Source organism: Sorex fumeus, unplaced genomic scaffold, assembly GCF_029834395.1.
Source record: "Sorex fumeus unplaced genomic scaffold, SorFum_2.1 ptg000029l, whole genome shotgun sequence".
Taxonomy (NCBI): domain Eukaryota; kingdom Metazoa; phylum Chordata; class Mammalia; order Eulipotyphla; family Soricidae; genus Sorex; species Sorex fumeus.
The window spans coordinates 8,069,454-8,090,694 of record NW_026606086.1 but is presented as its reverse complement, the minus strand read 5'-3'; the positions used below and the strand labels follow the sequence as shown (position 1 = coordinate 8,090,694).

The 21,241-nt window shown below is 42.3% G+C and overlaps 1 protein-coding gene across 1 annotated transcript in view; it reads left to right on the top strand.

Moving 5' to 3' along the window:
- UGGT1 (UDP-glucose glycoprotein glucosyltransferase 1) overlaps window positions 1-21,241 on the top strand; it is a 103,533-nt gene that overhangs the window by 62,633 nt on the left and 19,659 nt on the right. Inside the window, exons 20-30 of the mRNA XM_056115623.1 lie at window positions 2,089-2,187; window positions 3,119-3,142; window positions 3,786-3,880; window positions 5,985-6,191; window positions 6,884-7,015; window positions 7,782-7,912; window positions 10,380-10,475; window positions 13,533-13,635; window positions 14,790-14,869; window positions 17,321-17,510; window positions 20,552-20,710. Coding sequence (XP_055971598.1) covers window positions 2,089-2,187; window positions 3,119-3,142; window positions 3,786-3,880; window positions 5,985-6,191; window positions 6,884-7,015; window positions 7,782-7,912; window positions 10,380-10,475; window positions 13,533-13,635; window positions 14,790-14,869; window positions 17,321-17,510; window positions 20,552-20,710 — 1,316 coding nt within the window. The remainder of the gene's footprint in view (window positions 1-2,088; window positions 2,188-3,118; window positions 3,143-3,785; window positions 3,881-5,984; window positions 6,192-6,883; window positions 7,016-7,781; window positions 7,913-10,379; window positions 10,476-13,532; window positions 13,636-14,789; window positions 14,870-17,320; window positions 17,511-20,551; window positions 20,711-21,241) is intronic.

Genomic DNA, 21,241 nt, shown 5'->3' with positions numbered 1-21,241 from the left:
ATACAGTTTCACAGATAAACAACTCAGAAATTACTTAGACTCAGAGCCATCTTTATAAGAAGTATAAGGCCTGCTTTAAAAGAAGTCCCACAAACATGACAAACTTCTGCAGAAAGATGGCACAGTAGACATTGTTGTCCCCGTGACAACAATCTTTCAATGTCATTGGTCTAAATGTACCAATTACGAAAAAAAAACTGTATGGATTAGATACTTGAACCTAATATTCTGCTGCCTTCAGGAAATACATTTGAATAGTCAGAACATTTGAATAGTCAGTTTGGTTTTTTGGTTGGAAGATAATTATTCAAGCAAACCACCCCCACAAAAACGGCTGGGGGGTGGCCAAACTGGTATCTGACGACAGGTATCAGGCTAAAAAGAGATAGTAAATGTCATTTCATAATGATCAAGGGCTCTCTACATCAGGAAGAAATTATATTTTTATGCATATTTGTACCCAAAGAGGGACCAGCAAAGTACTTAAATTAACTGCTAATAGACTTGACAAAAGACACTGATAGCAACATAATAGTAGTTGGAGACTTCAACACCGCATTGTCACTTCGGAAGCTCAGTTAGCACTTCCTTCGAAGGAAGAAATGGAAGACGGGTTTAGTAGATATAAATAGACTTTTTGTTCTCAGAAAAGCCGAATATACGTTCTTCGGTGCACATCAAATGCTGGGATAGAAAACATCTTTACAAAGTGAGGAGGATAGAAATCATACCAGTTATCCTCTCAGATCATGAATACACTCAAAGTAGAAGCTAACCACAAAAACGAAAGGAGTAACAACTGAAGTATCTATAAATTAGCTCATTTAATGAACAACCAGTGGGTCAGAGAGGATATCCAAACGGAAATTATAAGATTTTGGAGAGCCCAGCAAGCTACTGAGAGTATCCTGCCCGCATGGCAGAGCCTGGTAAGCTCCCTGTGGCGTGTTCAGTATGCCAAAAACAGTAACAAGTCTCACAATGAAGATGTTACTGGTGCCTGCTTGAGCAAATCGATGAATAACGGGACACATACAGTGCTATGAAAACAAATGAGAATAAAGACACTACCTACCAGAACTTGTGGGACATAGCAAAAGCAGCATTCAGAGGAAAGTTCACAGTGATGTAAGCATTCATTTATCAGGAAGGAAGAAAGGGCCCACATAAATATACTTGACTGCACAACTGAAGAAAATGACCCAACAAAAGGAGCCAAAGCAGGCAGGGGGACGGAAATAATAAAACTTAGGCAGACATTAATGAAATGGAATTCCCATGTATGGTCCACCAATCCCCACCAGGAGTGAGCCCTGAGCACCACCAGGTGTGGTCCAGAAACCAACCAAACAAACAGAAATCTAGCTGCAGGGTCCACATGTCTTCCTCAGTAAATAGCTGTCTGGAATCAGGGTGCAAAGGTGCATAGATTGGGATACTGCCAGGGAGAGTTTTCTGATACCAGGTTGAAAGAAGTTACCAGGTAGTTCCAAGGAATGAGTCTCTAAGTGTGGTTGTCTAGTAATGGGGTTGATATTAATTAGGTAACAGCATACAGTACCTGACGACTTGCTGACCATAAACTAATTCACATCCAATGTATAAGGAGTCTGAGGTACTTCTGCCAGCACTTGACCCTGCTGTGTTCTTTGCCTTGGAAAAGCTGAAGACACCCTGCTCTTATGGGTAGGGATGTCAGGAATAGGGGGCGTGACAAGGACCTACCTGGGCCTCTGTGAGGACCCTGGTTGTTTGATCCCTAATAACCCCCTCTCTCACATACACTCATAGCAGCAGACACACACACACACACACACACACACACGCTCACACACGCTCACACACGCTCACACACGCTCACACACACCCATACACCTGTGCATGCATACCCATGCTCATGCACATGCATACACAGACTGGATTCCCTGGGAAGGGCTTATGCTTGGTACTTTTTCACTATCTAGAGATTATATTTGTAGCTTACACATTTTAATAAATCTTGTTTTATGGTTAAATTAGATCATAAGTTGAATGTTAACATTAGATTTAATTCTGCATCGTGAGTAAGTGTATTTTCTTTTATTCCAGATAACTTTTTTGTGGATGATTTTGCTAGATTTACTGTCTTGGATTCCCCAGGCAAGACTGCAGCAATAGCCAATAGTATGAAGTACCTGACAAAGAAAGGTAATCTGCTTAAGTTGACCTTGGATTCAATTTTAAGTATTAGCTAAAATCATTTAGAGTTTTCAAAATTTCTTATTTAATTTTTTTTTTCTTTTTGGGTCACACCTGGCGATGCACAGGGGTTACTCCTGGCTCTGCACTCAGGAATTACCCCTGCCAGTGCTCAGGGGACCATATGGAATGCTGGGAATCGAACCCGGGTCGGCTGCGTGCAAGGCAAATGCGCTACCCGCTGTTCTATTGCTCGATAAAAAATAAAAAATTTTTTATCATTAAAATACTTTTAGTATCTTATAAATATCATTTAAATACCTTTAAAATACTTTCAAATACTTTTAAAATGTTATTTATGTATGTTTTTAAAATGGAGATGTCATCTTTATAACTTCTATTAGTATTAAAGTCAAAAGGAAAAGAATTTGTGGTTAAAAGTGTAAAAAAGAAAGATGATGTAAAATTGGGTGCAATAGACTAAATCATCTTGACTTACTGCTTCAGTGACAACAGTGGCCCAGTTTTTTTGAATGTACAAGATAAATATGGCTGTAGAAATCTCTGTTTTTAAATTTATTTTTGTGCAGGAGTTATTTATTTTTTTTAGGGCTACAATGAGGTAAAGCAATTTTCTTTTAATAACACTTGGATGCTTTTGTGCTGGCTACACCCTCTAAGCATCGTCACTGAAGACAGCGGTTTTGACCCTACCCTGGTCATATCCAGAGAGTCTTGGGTTCCCAGATATATGTCAGCACAGGCCATTGCTTCTGTCGGTCCTTCTCAGACGCTGGTTCAAGGGCTGATGGGTACTGCTGCGGCACTCGCCACCCTGAGGAGAAAAGACCTGGGGGCGTATTAGGTGTCACTGAACATTTGTCTCTACCCATCAGCTTTGGTATAGCAATGACATTTTCTTTTCTTCACCTTTGTCCAGGAATGTCGTCCAAGGAAATCTATGGTAACTTCAGAATGTTCCATTCCTCCCCTTAATTATTTGATACGGTTTCAGGCACCGTTACAATTCTGAATGTGTTGGCACTTGGTTGGGATGTTCTGGAACCTGTGGGTAATAGTAGATCATTTATCAATTGGATAAATTTTATGAATTTTGCTCAGAAAGAATTACAGAAAGTGGAGCTGATGATTGCTTGGGTGGCAGCGCGTGTCATATGTGGCCCTTGTGGGCGCCTGAGCACTGGACCCTGCGTTCACCTGGCAGACCACGTGTCTCTGGGAGCGCCTCCTAGAAAACGGAAATTTATAAATTAAACATGATAAAGACTTCTATGTTACCCACATATTTACAGATTCCTTTTCACCTTACATGCTAACAGATACTCAAAACTGCATGTTCCTACTTTTTAAAATTTTTTTAAAATTTATTTTATTTATTTATTTTTTGCATGTTCCTAGTTTTAATTAAGCCACAGTTTCCTTCTAGTTTAAAAGTTTCACTGCTTTTGCTATGTCTTTATTACATTTGTCATTTTCTGACTTCTTGTGTGTGCATGTTTTGTGGAAATGAGCGGGCTTAGTAATGGTTTCTGTACACAGGATGCACTTTTTCTCAGTCTTTAAATGTTGCTTTTATTTTCCTACAGATGATTCTTTTATTAGACCAGTAACTTTCTGGATCGTCGCGGATTTTGATAGCCCATCCGGAAGACAGTTACTGTATGATGCTATTAAACATCAGGCAAGTACTCCACTTTTATTCTTTGTCTTTGTTTGAGACTGCTGTTCTTTTCTTTTCTTTTTTTTTTTTTTTTGCTTTTTGGGTCACACCTGGTGGTGTTCAGGGGTCACTCCTGGCTTTGCACTCAGGAATTATTCCTGGCAGTGCTCGTGGGACCATATGGGATGCCGGGGATCGAACCTGAGTTGTCCGCATACAAGGCAAACACCTTAACCACTGTACTATAGCTCTAGCCCCAAGGCTGCAGTTATTTTCGTGGGCATCTATGTGTGGATGTTGATGTTGAGCAGGGATGCAGCAGTCTTACTTTCTGAAGCGTGTGTGGAGAAGGTTGTTCAGAAGTTTGCCAGCTCGTCAGAGAGAGACTGCAGTAGTCTGGCTTTGTATTCAGGGGATAGATTAACTGCCTTTGGAACTAATGAGATTCCTCTCTTGGACCAGTCTTTAATTATGAGAGTTATGAGTCTTTATGCTCGTGCTCAGGAGATGCTGCGAACACCGTGAAGAGACAAGATTCTCACACTTAGGGAGTCTGGATGAGGGGCGAGTGCACTGGCCGTGCTCCCAAGCAATCATAAATAAAATATGTCAGGGAAGGGGCTGCAGCCTTAGGACAACAGGCAAGGTGTTGGCCTTGCACCTGTCAATTTGGGTTCGATCCCTGGTACTACATACAGTTCCAGGAACATGCCAGGTGTGAAGCCTGAGCACAGAGTCAGGGGTAAGACTTGAGAACCTGTGTGGTCCCCAAACAAAACCAAGCAAATATACCAAATATACATCAGGATCCTTCGTGAGCTCTATTGCGGATTCACTACCAAGATCTCACCATTCTACAAAGAAGTAATCATCCATATCAAGAGAGGGGTTCGGCAGGGTGATACCATTTCACCAAAACTCTTCAGTGCCACCCTCGAGAACATCATGCGACGACTAGAATGGGAAAACATGGGAGTGAAGATAGATGGTCGGCAACTACACCACCTCCGCTTTGCTGATGACATCGTTCTAATAACACCAAACATCAGCCAAGCGGCACAAATGCTTGCGGACTTTGACCGTGAGTGTGGAAAGGTTGGACTACAGCTGAATCTTACGAAGACAATGTTTATGAGAAACAGCCTTGTTCCTGACGCTCCATTCGCTCTCAACGGAACCACCATCTCCGAATGCAACAGTTATATATACTTAGGTCGAGAAATCAACATGATGAATGACCTGGCACCTGAGTTACGCAGGAGGAAGAGAGCGGCTTGGAATGCCTTCAAGAGCATTGAAGAAATAACTAAAAGGACAAAGAACCTCCAACTACGAGCACATCTCTTTGATTCCACTATTCTTCCTGCATTAACATATGCCTCAGAGACCTGGACCCTACGAAAACAGGATGAGAACACTATTCGGGTCTCTCAAAGAGGAATCGAAAGAACTATGCTTGGAATATCACGATTCACTCAAATGAGAGATAGAATCCGGAGTTCTGATCTTCGTCAACGCTCAAGAATCAGAGACGCTGTCTCATTTGCCAAGACATCAAAAATCAGATGGGCTGGACATGTAATGAGGTTTACAGACAACCGCTGGACTAGAGCCATTACTGATTGGATTCCACGAGACATCAAAAGATCACGTGGACGCCCACCTATAAGATGGTCAGACTTCTTCGTCAAGACCCTAAATGATCGGTTTGAGGCTCTACATGTTCCTAAAACGAACAGATACCATTGGGCTACGCTAGCACGCAACCGGGATGAATGGAGACGTTACTGGCACCCGCTCGAATAAATCGATGAATAACGGGGATTAAGTGATTAAGTGATATTTGGCGGGGTTGGGGGGCTGGGGGGATATAGGACGCTGGTGGTCTGTAATGGCTAGTGGAGTTATAGGGATGATAAGAAGTGAAGTTCAAAGTTGGTCAGGGGGCCAGTTCCTGTGAGGGTTTGAATGCCTGACTTTTGAATTTAAGTTTTACTTTGTATGCAGAGGGGAACATTAGAAGACTTTTAAGAAATCTTTTTTTTTAATTTGTCATTAGAATATGACTGAAGTTAATGCTCTTTTTGAAATTTAAATACATTTAAATTTCCCTTTTTGCAAATAGAAATCCAGTAACAATGTTCGGATAAGCATGATCAATAACCCCAGCAGAGATGTCAGTTACGAGAACACTCGGATCTCCAGAGCCATCTGGGCGGCCCTCCAAACCCAGACCTCCAACTTGGCAAAGAATTTCATCACTAAAATGGTCAAGGAGGAGACGGCGCAAGCCCTGGCCGCAGGCGCTGATGTGGGCGAGTTCTCCGTCGGGGTAAGTGATTTGCCTGAGGTGACCGCTTCTGTTTGCTCTCCCCAGGGCCGGTGGAGCTTGTTCAGGATTCCTGATGTTATTTCTGGGATTTTTTTTTTGCCCCTACAGTCTGGAAGATTCCAAGAATTAACAGTTGCTACCACAGTCCCTGTCTTGCTTTTAAACTTAGGAGGTCAACATATGTGCATGATACTGGTGTATCACTGAAGCACACATCTGTGTAGTACTTCAAAGACGGGTCTTATTTTGTATGTTTTCAGAGCAAAGATTGGGACTTATGCCATTTATGGGTTGGAAACTTAGGAGTTCTTGATGAGTTCATGATGAAAACTGTAAACTCGTGTCTATTTCTTTAAATGGAATTTACTTTTTAAGAGTTTTGTGGTTTTAAAATTTCTGATAAAAAAGATGAGAATACTTGCTGTTTTGGTTAATAAGAAGACTTTTACTGAAATTTGCCAAATTTTAAAATGTAGACTATAGATATGAAGATTGTTTGCCAGTTTAATGAATTACAGAAGAAGATAGGGAGAAGTAAGCAGGAGGGAGGAAATGGGGAGAGAAATGTGAGCTGTGCTATTACTACCAGTTATTCCCACCCAAGAGCGTTTATGATTTATTTGTTATCTTTATTCGTTTTTATGGCTAACTTAATAACAATCCCTTTCCTTAATAACAATTACTTTTCCTAGGGCATGGATTTCAGTCTTTTTAAAGAGGTCTTTGAGTCTACCAAAATGGATTTCATTTTGTCTCATGCCATGTACTGCAGGGATGTTCTGAAGTTGAAGAAGGGACAGAGGGCAGTGGTCAGCAATGGACGGGTGAGGCTTTTCTCCTGAAACACGCTTGACTTCAAACTAGTTCAGTGAGCAGTCTTGGCTGCGTTCTCTCTTGAAGCTATAAACTCTCCACCAGAGCTACTATCTCCAGAGGTGACTCACAGTCACGCAGTGCCGAGGACCATTTCTGCCCTTTTACTCAAAGGAAGTTTGCTCCTTTGGACAAAGGGCCCCTGTGAAACCTTCTTGCTGTTTAATTTTGTCCTGACAGTGTGTACATTGGTGAGGGTGTGGCGACTCTCAGACCAAACCAATAAGGCCTTAGGTGCATCAGGTCCCAATCAGGCCTTGGGGGCATCGAGTTCCAATAAGGCCTTGGGTGCATCTTGGGGGAGGGGCGTTTATTGTTTGTTCAGTTTTATCAACTTCGGTGGATGTTTCATCAATATATATAGCTACTGAATGAACTAAAACTGGTGTTCATCCCTCTTTAAAACTCTTAGTTCTTAGGTTGAACATCTGTCACCTTGCCTTTGCTGTTTATATTCAGTGAGAATTAATGCGGGCTCTCTTGCTCATTTATTTTACTTCCTGCCATGAAAGTACTGTGACACATATGGGCCCACACTGTGTAGTTGAGGAGTTGGTTGATTCTGGCTTTATTCTTCCACTTTCTTACGGACTGTTCAGAGGTTGCCTCTTCTCAGCTCTGCAGTATTTAGCTTTAGGATCAGTCCCAGGGCATGGAGGCTCTTGTGGTGCTGAACCCAGTACCATCCTGAGACTTGGCCACCTGCATCTCTTCCAGGTAATTGGTCCGCTGGAGGACAGCGAGCTCTTTAATCAAGATGATTTCCACCTCCTGGAAAATATCATCTTAAAAACATCTGGACAGAAAATCAAATCTCATATCCAGCAACTTCGGGTAGAAGAAGATGTGTAAGTCTCACCCCGGAAATGGTTGACCAATCCCTGTTGTAGGGCTCTGTTACTGAGCGTTCCCCTGCTCCCTATCCAAAGTATAACAATGCTCTTCTATCCAGGTATTTATTTATGCTTTTGTTGAAGCAATTTAATCTATTTATTTTTTAATTATATATTTATTTTGGCAATTTTCATATATTTTATTTTCATAAATAGTTCAATACAGATTATATTTAAACACCCACCCAACCAGCAAGCATCTTCCCACCGCAATAAGAGGAAAGTGTGTAAAGGTTGTTTGTTTCATTCTGGAACCCTTTAAGCCCGTATATAAGAGAATACAAGCAAGTATGTTAAAACCAAACACATGTGTGCTGCTTTAGGTACATGTGTGGGCTAGAGTATAAGAGTTCCTGCAGTCACGAATGCAGCCGTGCACTCCAGGAAAATCTGAAGCAAGTTAATTTATTTTGTAGCCAGTAGTCTTAGAGTTGGAGTAGTCCTTTCCATTTTTATTTAAAAGTTATCTTTGATTGTGGAATATTTAAAACAAGTGAAAGTTGAAATGTGGCTTTATTACCTTAAAATATTGATGAAAGCGGTACTTTCCCTCCTTCTATGTTTGGGTACCCTTCAGTTTCATTTTATTCAGGAAAGGAAAGGTAAGTTAAATGCTGCTTTTTCATTAACTTACTAGTAGAAGAATGAATTGCTTGTCCTCCAGAGGTTGAGTTAGTAATTGTTGGCTACGTTTTTATTTCAACTCGTTGTTACTAATGTATGTTAACGTTCTGCCACTCGTAATGGAAGAGAATTATTTGAGCCATGCCTCTGCTATGCAGATGGTGCATGGATTAAATCATTGATTAGTCACATATCTGAAACTTGAAGACACCATGTCCTGGGCACAGAACCGGTGTACCCCAGCACACCCTGCTCTGTTGGAGGCTTTGGGGAGTGCCCCTTAAGAGTTTCTTTTCCTTGGTCATTGTCAGGCCACATGCAAAGTCTTGCATTTACCTTGCAACTCTGGCTCTGTCCAGAGTGGAATTTGTGGGGGAAAAGGTTGACATTGAAACCAAGCAAAGACCAATGCTGAAACTGTTAGACTTCTCTGAAGTACCAGTCCTGGAGCTTTCTGCTGAGGGTTTACGTTTGTGCCAGACTTGCTCTCTCTGCCTTGCTGTCACCTCTTGCCAGCCCTGCATTCATGACCATACCCGTCACCTCACAGCTGTTCCCAGAGTCTGAAGTAATGCTGTGGATTCAGACCCTGGTGTTTCCTGACCCTCCATAGAGTTTCTTGTTCACCTCCTTACCCCAGACCACGTAACTAAGTGTCCTGTCACTACGTCGGGGTATGACTTGAATTAATTCTTTGCATTCAGAATTAGCCCTGGGAAAGTTAAAGCTTTAAAGTGGTGATTCGATTTAGCTCTATGGCTCAAAGACAAGAACATGTAGTCTTGATTTTGCTTATCTTCATTCTATAAATTCACATATACTTGTAGGTGCTGTGGTAGGATTCTCGGAATGTAGTTCGTGGTTCACCAGGCCAGAGTAGCTTTTTCCATTCTCATCATTCAGGTCCAGCTCTTTGTTGTTTTGAAATCAGCTGTGGGAGGGGCAGCAAAGTAGACTCATGCTTCTGACCACTCACCACAGGATTCATTGCCACAGGGAAATAGGATACAACCTAGATGCTCAGCAATTGACTGGTTTAATAATTGTGGTTTATTAATAAGTATAGTATTATGTAGTCATTGAAAAGACCGATATTTCCCTACAGTAATGAAAATAGGTGGTCGTATCCGGCTGCCAAATCATACAGCACCACTTTTCTACAGGTATACATGCCTTATGTTAAAATAGAAGAATTTCAGAAAATGTAGACCTTTCATTGTTGTGGTGGCTGGTGGCCATACTTGGGGGTTGCCCACTCTGCTGTACACCAGGAAACCCACATTGCCATGTCACTGGGTTCATAGTCGGCATCCAACTTGGACATCCTGCAAGGTGCCTGCCCTGAGTACCCCAGGGGCCCCAACATAGGAGGATTTTGAACCAGAATGTTATCAATGCTTATTTCTTCATCATTGTATTCTAGTTTTCTATTTACATGTTTCCTGAATTTTTGCCTAGTGAATTATTCTAATAATCTTCAAGACTAATAATATTGTTTAAAAGAAGATAAAGGAGAGTGTCAATTAGTGACTTCCTTGGTGGTTGGCCCTGAGTTAGCTGCAGTGTAGTATTTATGGGCCATGTCCAAAGTAGCCGCTTTCTCCATTTCACAAACAGAAAGACAGCCTCTTGACTAAAATTAATCGGTTACAAGGTCAGTCATTGTACTCATGCCTGTTGTAAAGATTTTGTGCATTCATTCTGTTGGCATTCAGTTCTCAGACTGAGTATATCATGTTCCGCAGTCATTAGAAAAGCCTTTGGTGACAGGATACTAAAATTTCACCCACTTTTCCAGGGCAAGTGACTTGCTAATGAAAGTGGACGCTCTTTTGTCAGCTCAGCCAAAAGGAGATGCCAGAATTGAGTACCAGTTCTTTGAAGACAAACACAGGTATGGAATTAATGTTGAATTTGTGCATAGTTTTTAATATCACACTCTTAAGTTTTACTTTACTTCAGCTCTGTTATCTTTGCATATAAATTGGGTATATAAATTCTTCCAAGAATGGAAAGTTTGGTGGGTCGTTGTCATATATAATTGCTGTAAAGCTCATGTCCAGTTCTTGTAGAGCAAAAGTTGACATTTTTTCCCATATACATCTAAAAGCTCTGAATGCACTTAAAAAAAAAATGAATATGCTCTTTTAGAAAATACCGAGTAAGGCATAACAATTGCAATTTTCTGATACTTAGGAATAAAGATGGGTAGGCACTTGCCTTCATCATTTTTTTTCCCTTTATTTTATTTTATTTTTTTTAAAGTTGTAGATTTACAATTTTTTGTGCTTTGGTTTCAATCATACAATGATCAGATACCCATCCCTCCACCAGTGCCCATCTTCCACCACCATGGATAATATCCCTCCCACCCCCATCCCCCCATCCCCCCTGTCTCTGTGGCAGGGCAATGCCCTGTGTTCTCTCTCTCCTTTTGGGTGTTGTGGTCTGCAAAAGAGGCATTGAGTTGCCTTCATCATTTTAAAAATGTTTTAATAAAATAGTATGTCATAGGAAAGTCCTGGCCATTCGGTTTCTAGATTTTGAAGGTTTCAAACCTAGAGGCAGAGCAGTCAGGCTTACACAGTGATCTCTAACGTATCTTTAACCTGGCTCTGCTAGTCATGAATGTGTTTACCTACCCCCCAGGTGCATGTGTATGACATGCACATGATGTCCTTGTGCTTATTTACTCATCAGTATTTGTGCATTTGTTTTTTTGCACTCTTTGGAAGTGTGTTGTAGGTATCCCCAGGCATCGTATCTGAATTCTTCATCATAAGTAGCCCCAAGTACTAGGAGCTTATTTATGGCTCAGTTATCGAATATTCTTCAGAAAGTGAACCTGAATCTGGCATTGCTAAGTGAGGCACACTGCATATTAAAATTTTTCCAGTTATTTCTCACAGCTGCTTTATTTTTGTGCGGATCACACACTATTTTTTTGGTCTCTTTTGTTCTAGAAGTGTCCCTTGCTTTGTGAGGTGGGGGCTAAGGGTGTTTAGTGATGTTTACTTTTACTTTTCTATTTTTATTTTTTTATTTATTTTAATTTTGGGAGCACACTCAGGGTGCTTAGAGGTTGCTCCTGGCAGTGCCAGGAATTAAATGCAGAGCAAAGCATATGCTGGAGTCCTTTTATCACCCCGGCCCAGATGCTAATTTTTTAAAGTCCAGACCAGTTGCCTTTGGAACATCACACATTCTTAGTTGTTTCTTCACGATTAAAAAAAAAAAATCACCTCACATTCATTTGTCTTTTGAAGAAGTCCCCTTCTCCCCTCCCTTCTTCCCCCTCCCCATCCCCAATTGAGTCCTGCGTTCTTGCTGACTAGGTCAGTATAGAGATAGAAGGTACAATCATGCTGTATGCTATATATATATATGTATATATATATACACACACACATATATGTATATATAGTATATACAGGTATATATCTTGATTGTACCTTAAGAATCAGATCTGCATTAAAATATTGTTTAGAGTGAAGCAAAAACACTCATTGGGTGTCTCCAAAAACACCCAATAAGTGTTTTGGAAAAGGAAATATGATTTTTTTCTTTCTTTTTTCTGGCTATGCCGGGAGTCAAGCTCAGTTCTTCACACATCCAAGGCAAGTCAGTTCTCTGTTTCTGGAACCACATTCCCAGACCAATTGGGTGTGTTTTTAAGTCTTTTCAAATTCATCTCCTTTTAAAATTCATCCAGTGCTCCTAATCCTCTGAAATCGCATGTGTCACAGTACAACTGGAAACTGCATATGAAAATGATGTTCTCATAAATCTTAGAAACACAAACAGTAATCTGGTAGCTTTTGTTTTTCAGCCTATGAGTCAACAAAATAAATATAACTTCGTGTTACCAAAGATGCAGCCAAGTTTATATCTTAGCTTTGTAAGTCATTTTAGTTCTTTGGAAGATGAGCATGGCAATATTTTTAATCTCAAATCACATATATCCTATGAATCAGCAGTCTCATGGCTAGGACTGTTTTGTTTTGGTTTTGGTTTCTGGTTCACACCTGTGATGTTCAGCGCTTGTTCCTGGCTCTATACTCAGGAATTACTCCTGGTGGTACTCAGGAGACCATATGGGATGCCTGGGATTGAACCTGAGTCAGCCGCATGCAAGACGAGCTCCTTATCCACTCTACTGTCTCTCCAGCCCCATATTTTCCTTCTATTATTTAAGAACTATTTGTAGGGCCAGGGTTGTAGCTCAGTGATAGAGCACTTGCTTTGCTTGTGTGAGGCCCTGAGTTTGAACCCCAAACAACAAAAAAACCTAGTTCTATCTTCTTTCCTCGCTCCCTTTGTTGTGGGAAACAGCAGTTGACACCATGGTCTGTACTGTCAAAACTAATGCCAGAAGGTTCTGCAGTTTGGGGATGGTTGCAATTTTGTGTGTGTTTCCCTCTCCACATGTATCCTTGAATTCATTTTGAACAGACCTATGTTCTCAAGGCTTTTACAAACTGTGAATAGTTCTGATCCCACAATGCAGAGCTCATTCTCAGTTGCAGGGTCTTATTTTTGGCACATAATTAAGGACCAATGGAGTGGACACCCAGTAAGGAGTAAAATGAAGTTAACTGTTGGTTTTTTTAAAAAATTTTTTATCATTGAGTCACCTTGTGATACAGTTACAAGCTTTCATGTTTGAGTTTCAGTCTTAAAATGATCAAACACCCATCCCTCCCAGTGCACATTCCCCACCACCACCAATGTCCCCAGCATACCCCTCCCTTTCCCACCCTCCCCTGCCTCCATGGCAGACAACATTCCCCGTACTCTCTACTTTTGGGCATTATGGTTTGCAATACAGACACTGAGAGAACATCATGTTTGGTCTTTATCTACTTTCAGCACACATCTCCCATCCTGACTGATTCCTCCATAACTTTGTTTCTTACCTTTCGCTTGACCCCTGTCTCTTTGACCCCTGCAGTGCGATTAAACTGCAGCCCAAGGAAGGGGAGACGTACTTCGATGTCGTGGCCGTGGTCGACCCCGTCACCAGGGAGGCGCAGAGACTGGCCCCGCTACTCTCGGTAGGTGCCAGCCCAGGCCCAGTGCACCCTGACCTACTCCAGGGGCACTGGGGCTCAGGTGCTATCAGGGCAGAGCAGATGCCCGTTTCAGGATGGGGCGGCCCTGAAAGCCTCCAGGACCCGGGGGACTGGGCCCAGGAGTGACTCCTTGCTCCGTGGTGCTAAAGAGGCATGAAATTGAGAATAACGTTGATTTTTACCGTATTGGACTTAAAAAAAAGTTCTGCCTTATCATTTGCTTATTTCTGTAAATGCCTTTCCATATTACTGCTGATGGTAGCATGCTCTTCAGATTTGTATCAAATATTGCTGATTTTAACAAAATTTAAAATGCCTCAGACAAAAATCACAGTTGTTGCAAGAATGCTTTCGGATCTTTTTCTTTCTTTCTTTCTTTTTAATTTTAATTTTTTAAATTAATTAAAAAATTTTAAATGTAATTTTTTTTTTTTTTTTTTTTTTGCATTTTGGGTCATACCCAGCAATGCTCAGGGGTTACTCCTGGCTCTGCACTCAGGAATTACTCCTGGAGGTGCTTGGGGAGACCATATGGGATGCTGGGAATCGAACCTGGGTTGACCGTGTGCAAGGCAAATGCCCTCCCAGCTGTGTTATTGCTCCAGCCCCTAAAATGTAAATTTTTTAAATTTAAATTTAATTTTTTTTTATTACAAAGCTATTCGTGATCAAGTTTCAGTCATACAACGAGGGTTTTTTTTTTTTAAAGGTAGAATTTTACTTGAACATAAAACCGAGTCACAATGGGTAGCTTTCTGCACACAGGAATTTCCTATTGTTATAGGGTTTGGTTGAGGGGCTCTTTGTTTTCCTTGTGCAGTCTGCCACCCCCATTTCTGGCACAGTGACTCTGTGTGTGTTTGTGTGTGTGTGTGTGTGTGTGTGAGAGAGAGAGAGAGAGAGAGAGAGAGAGAGAGAGAGAGAGAGAGAGAGAGAGATTTACTCTGTGCATTTAGAGTTGTTACAGAAGCTTCCTAGTGGCTACTTTTTGTCACTTGGTATCTCTGTTCTCTTTGTAGGCCCGAATATTAAGCCAGACTCTTCTCAGTCCTGGGCAATTGATTTGTGAAGAAAAATGTGTTTTCTCAAATGTCAGCCTCTTTATTGACATTTTGTCATCTGGTTTGCTTTTCTAGGTTTTAACTCAGCTGATCAACATGAATCTAAGAGTATTTATGAACTGCCAATCTAAGCTTTCTGACATGCCTTTAAAAAGGTAACAAGCACTTTCAGAAGCTCCTAAAACAAATAGTACTAAGGGAAGCCTATAATGAATGTTAAGGATCAGATGAGCTTATATGTAAATGTCATGTTTGAAAAGATTGTTTATTGGATGCTTAATTTTGGTGCGTTTCTGTTTGACTACTCAGACATTCTAAAAGTCTGTATGTTGCATCAACCCAGACTACTTGTATTTGTGCCTGTCTGCTGCATTTCTCTTTTTCTTTTTCTATATTTTCTCTCTCTCCCTCTCTCTCTCTTTCTCTCTCTCTCTTTCTCATTCTCTCCCCATCCCCCATCTCATTCTCTTTCTCTCTTTCTTTCCTTCTCACACTCCTCTTTCTGTGGGTGGGGATAATTGGGTAGTGATCACAATTATTTATTTTTTAGAGGCCATGTCTCTCTTTTTTAATTTATTTTATTTTTATAAAGTTGTTCACAATAATTCATTACATTTAATATTCAAATACCAATTCCACCACCATGTACCTTCCCACCACCATAGGAGGAAAGTGTGTGAAGATTGTTGTATTTCATCCTGGAGCCATTTAAGCCCTTGTATAAGATATCACAAACATGTTTGTTAAACCCAAACAGATGTATGCTACTTTTGGTACATCAGTGGGCTAGAGTGTGAGACATTGCTCCGGGAATTCTGAAATTTAGAATATGATTATAGAGCAGATTCACTCATGCGTAAGACCTATGTCACTCTTTTCTTTGCCATTGATGAGGTTTTATGGTGCAAGGCGGGGTGGGTGGGAAATTTTGGGGTGTGACTGCCAAGCTACTGAAAAACTTGGGAGCTGAGGGGAGGAGGCCCAGTCTTGATCCAAGCGAGCTTGGCGATCTCAGTCACGGGTCCCACATACCTGGGTTTTTCTGCAGGTTCCCCCACAGGTCCGAGCCTGTGCAGAGCAGTCTTGAGCATGGTTGCAGTTGAGTTCTGGAGGTTTTCAGCTGCCAGGGTTCTGCTGGGGCGGGGAGGGAAACTCAACCCTTCCCATTCAGAGTTGTCCCAGTTTAGACAGCCTGGTGCAGCGTCAGGATGTTCTGTGTCACTCTTAGATCAGAATTATTTTAAATTCTTGGGTTGTTGATTGTTGCTGTTTTGTATTTTGCCCTGCTGGGACTAGCACCTTACCACATGCAAGGCATGGGCATTATTGCTGAGCTAAATCCCCAGCCCTTTTGTTAGCTTGGGGGCCACACCTGCTGGTACACAGGGTCACCCCAGCTCAGTTCGTGCATACCCTGCCTCAGGATTTGGGCGACCATGCACCAGTCCTTAGGACTGTCATCCGAGCCCCATTTAGAGTTCTTGAGCTTGAGAACACTTGCATCATTGTTGCTCTTAAATTTACCTCTTTAGTTATAATGCACTATGATACAGAAAGACTTTCGTTAATAAGTTTCCATCTTTAAAGAATCACAGGGCTAAAGTAATAGTACATTGGGGAGGGTACTTGCTTTACATGCTGCCAGCCTGGATTTGATCACCAGCACCCCATATGGTCCCCAGAGCCCTGCCAGGAGTGATCATTGAGCATGGAGCCAAGAGTAAGCCCTGAGCACTGCTGGGGATGACCTGGGAAAAAAAGAATCATTTTAGCTTGCTTCTCAACCTGTATCTTGAAAGAGAAGACAGATTTAACTGTATATTGCCTGGACTTTGGAATGGTCCTTTATGAAAAACTGATACACAAAACATTTAATAGCAATTAAGCATAGTCCAAGAATATGCCTTGGGCTGTGGAAAATTCCCAATATGTCGCTTAGTGTGTTCCATAGTGTAGATTCAGAAAAATGTGAAACTGTTTCAGGGTGAGAGAACTCACTCTATTCCGAGTTAGAGATTCGACTATTATCCTTGTATAGGAAAAAGTTGTAGACTTTTTTTTTGCTTTTTGGGTCACACCCGATGATGCACAGGGGTTATTCCTGGCTCATGCACTCAGGAATTACTCCCGGCGGTGCTCCGGGGACCATATGGGATGCTGGGAATCGAACCCGGGTCAGCTGCATGCAAGGCAAACACCCTACCCTTTGTGCTATCGCTCCAGCCCCAGTTGTAGACTTTTACATACAGTATTTTCAGAACTTAGTTGCCTGACGACCCAACCCAGCCACTCTTTAGGACTTTGCTTTAAAGAGGAAAAATGACTTTTTTTGTTCTGTGTTAAGGCAAGAACTCAGAAAATGCTTCTGATTCCATAAGCATGCAGAGAAAATGATTGCTCTTTGGCCTTGTCCCTGTTAGTGGAGGTATAATTAGGACAGAAGAGGGTTATTAAAAATCCTTTCTCGGCCTGTAAGGAAGCTTTTGCAAATACAGTCTGTCTTTTGTTTGCCTCTGTGGCTTCCTGAGAAACTAAGGGCTATGGTTGCACTTAAATTTTTTTTTAAAAAAACAAACAAACCTAATGATGTTCTTTTTTTATCTCAGCTTTTACCGGTATGTCTTGGAACCAGAGATTTCTTTCACCTCAGATAACAGCTTTGCTAAGGGTCCAATAGCAAAGTTTTTGGATATGCCACAGTCTCCGCTGTTCACCCTGAATTTGAACACACCTGAGAGTTGGATGGTAGAATCTGTCAGGACACCCTATGATCTTGATAATATTTATTTAGAAGAGGTAAGAGTGTTGCTTCCATTTTTCCAAGTTTCTGCTAATTTGTACAAAACTGTTTAAGATGTAGTTTTGGGGGACTGGACAATGGGGAGGGTGTTTGCCTTGCACACGGCTTACCAGGTTTCCATCTCTGGCACCCATAGTCTATAGGATGCCCTGAACCTGTGGGGTACCTAGGAGTAATTCCTGAGTGCAGAGCCAGGAGTCATTCCCGAGCACTGCTGGGAGTGGACCAACCCCCCTCCCTCTCTCCCTCCTGGCCCCCTTCCCCCCCCCCACACACACACTCACACACTCACACAGCAAAAGAGTAGTTGTGATTTGAATGAACAGACTGGATCACAAACTAGGCAGACCTGCAATGTCTGTGTTCAGGCACATGATTGTCTTTGAAAAAAAATTACAGCTTGAAATTTAATTCAGATACCGTAGAACTTGCCCCTTTAAAGTATGCAGGGTATGCAGGTTTTTTAATTCCCAGTTTTCATTTTGGCACTGTGATTGATAATATTATTGACAGCAGAGTCTCAGGCATGTCCCAGCACCCGTTTCCCCCCACCGGCGTCCCTGCTCCTCGCCTACTCCCCACTTCCTGGCAAGCTCGATTCTGCAGGCTGGTGCTCATGATCTGTTGCATTGACCAGTTCCCATTCCCTTACTACGTTTGAAAGTACACAGTCCAGGAGTTTGAATACGGTCACCGTTATCTAAGTTTAGGATTTGTTATCACTCCTGAGAAGAAATTCCACGCAGATTAGCAGCTTAGCAGCATCTGCCGTCCACTCAGGCCTTGTGACTGCTGGTCTTCCTGTCTGCTGACACCTTAGCTGCATGGTGTCCTTTCTTTTTGTTTTGTTTGTTTGTTTGTTTGGTATATTTAGGAGTGGCATTGCTAGGCCCATCAATGGCCAAGACTCAGAGACAATAAAAACCAGCTCCCGGAACCGCGCGGCCACATTTGCGGCTGCGTGACATCTTATTATGACATCTTAATATCTCATTCCTACTTTGGACAAACTGGCAGGCTACCGAATATAACCTGCCCACACGGCAGAGTCTGGCAAACTCCCTGTGGCGTACCCAATATGCCAAATACCAGTAACAATGATGGGTCTCATTCTCCTAAAGAGCCTTGAATATAGCACTTTCTTAAAAATCTCAGGGTTAGGATGAATGAGACATTACTGGGGCCTGCTCGAGGCAATCGACGAATAACAGGATGGTCGTGATTCGTGATTGCTAGGTGAGAAAGTAATTCTGTAGTTGATCTTTTGAGGGACAGTTTTCCCAAGTACACCATTTCCTATGCCGGTGAGCATTTTTCATGTGATCATTGGTCATTTTGTATCTTCTTTGGAGAAATGTTTATTAATTTATTCCCAGTGTGAGCGATGAAACTCAGGCCCTCTACATGCCAGGCAAATTCTCTACCACTGAGGCACTTCCCTGGCAAATAAATGTCAATTTAAGTTTCTTATCCTTTAAAAATGTTCTATCCAAAAGCAAGGAGAAAACAGACATTTTTCCATGGTGAAGAGTCAAATTAAAAAAAAATGCTTATTGTCACCTACTGTTAAGGAAATACTGATCAATTGTGGAAGGAGGTAGGAAAAGGGAAATCTAAGGGAAATCTTGTTCCTGTTGATAGGAAAGCAAAGCAAAGGTCCAGCTGTTCTGGCAAGCAGGGTCAAAGTTTCTCACGAGCTTAAAAGACTCACCACGTGGCAGCACTGCCATTCTTTTTTTTTTCTCAGCTTTTTGGGCCACACCTGGCGATGCACAGGGGTTCCTCCTAGCTCTGCACTCAGGAGTTACTCCTGGCGATGCTCGGGGGACCATATGGGATGCTGGGAATTGAACCCAGGTCGGCTGCATGCAAGGCAAACACCCTACCCACTGTGCTATCTCTCCAGCCCATCTATTCTTAAAGAATATGAAAAATCTCATTAAAAAAGATGTTTGCGGAGGCCTGCCTCTGCATTCTTCCATTTCAGGAAGTTGGTATCGCTCTCAGCTACTGCTTTGACAGTTAGATATTTTCTGCATGTAATCAGCAATACTTTGGGCAGTTGGTGCAGAACATGATTGGTTTTATGCCATTATGGAACCATATAGATACATGTGGACACTTGCGTTTAGAGTATCAGTATTTCTGGCTGTATCCAAATCATCGAGGTGAATTTGCGTTTTTGTTGATACTTGCCTAATGTTTCTCATTGCTTCAGATTTTCCTCATGTAAGTAAGTCGTCCTCACAGGAATACCTTCACTGTCATCTTCTTTCTGTAGCCTTTAGGTGCATTTCTTCTTCTGCATGGTTTTTATATAAAATATCCTCATTTCCTAGGTTAGACTCTTGCTTTTCATTGATACTTTTGGAGCAGTTTCCTTGATCTGGTTTTCTGTGTCTTTTCCCTGACTCTCTTGAAGGCAGGAACTCCTTAGCAGTGCTCAGGAAATCTCAGCACCTCTCAGCAGTTCTTGACTAGCTGGGCCAAGGACGTGAGGGCCCTGTGGTGCTTTGGGGTCATCCAGTGGGTCTGAGTGTTCTTTGGCCTCCTGGTCTCTGGGTGAGGCTTGCCTACCATGTGGTGCCAGGGATTGAACCGGGCTCAGCCTCCTGAGGGGCATGTGGTCCAGCCCCTGTACTAGCAACCCACCAAACTTGGTTGGGTTTTTTGTTTCGTTTTGTTTGCCTTGGGGCTCCACCAAGCAGTGCTCAGAGCTGACTCCTGGCTCTGTGCTTGGATCAGTCCTGGAAGATTGGAGTTCCAGGGCTGGGATCTGGGGCAGGCAGGCGCCCTCCCCACTGTACTGTCTCTCCAGTTGTGACCCACCTGACTTGTAAAAACTGTTGCTCAGTCACAAAATCAAGAGTCCAGGCATCTACCTCCCTCCTGAACGTTCTCTGGCACCCCATTTGCCATACCCCTCTCCTCTTTCCCTTGTGTGACAGCTGATTGCCATCCCTGCTGCGGCCAGTCTCGATGTTTGTTTCTTCTCACTGCTAAATGCCCTTCCTGGGATGTCTCGCTGGTCTTGCAGGTGGACAGCGTAGTGGCCGCTGAGTATGAGCTGGAGTACCTGCTCCTGGAGGGCCACTGCTACGACATAACCACAGGCCAGCCGCCGCGGGGCCTGCAGTTCACCCTGGGCACATCCACCAAGCCTGTCATCGTGGACACCATCGTTATGGCCAATCTGGTAAATGGGCAGATTTCAGCGGTAGACATGGGTCAGGCCAGCCTGGGCACTGAGTTTTGAGGTGCAGTTGGCACCATGATCATCCATTCTGGCGGGGCTTCAGGCCGACTGGACCCCATCACCATGATGATCATTAGTTCAGTCACATCCCCAAGAGTCCTCAACTTAAAACATACTAGAAAAATTTTTCTGTAACCCAACTGGGCCCTGAACCTGCATTGCTTATGAGCTGATAGTGGGTTTTTAAAGTTATTATTATTTGAACTTCTGTGATTTGTTCACATAGATGACCACTAACTCTTTATTGCAGTGCAGCTTCTTCGCTTGACTGATGTGTAGTTTGATAATATTTCTAATGTGTAGGGTTTATTCCCCCCACCCCACCCCCAAGAGTTTTGCTGTTTGCTATATTGTTTAAAATACAGTGACCAAGAAACCTGGGACATAGAACACAAGTCGAGCACAAGGTCCTGAATTCAGTCTCGGAATGGCCTCAGTCCGTCAGTAAAATAGGATGACAGATATTTTGGG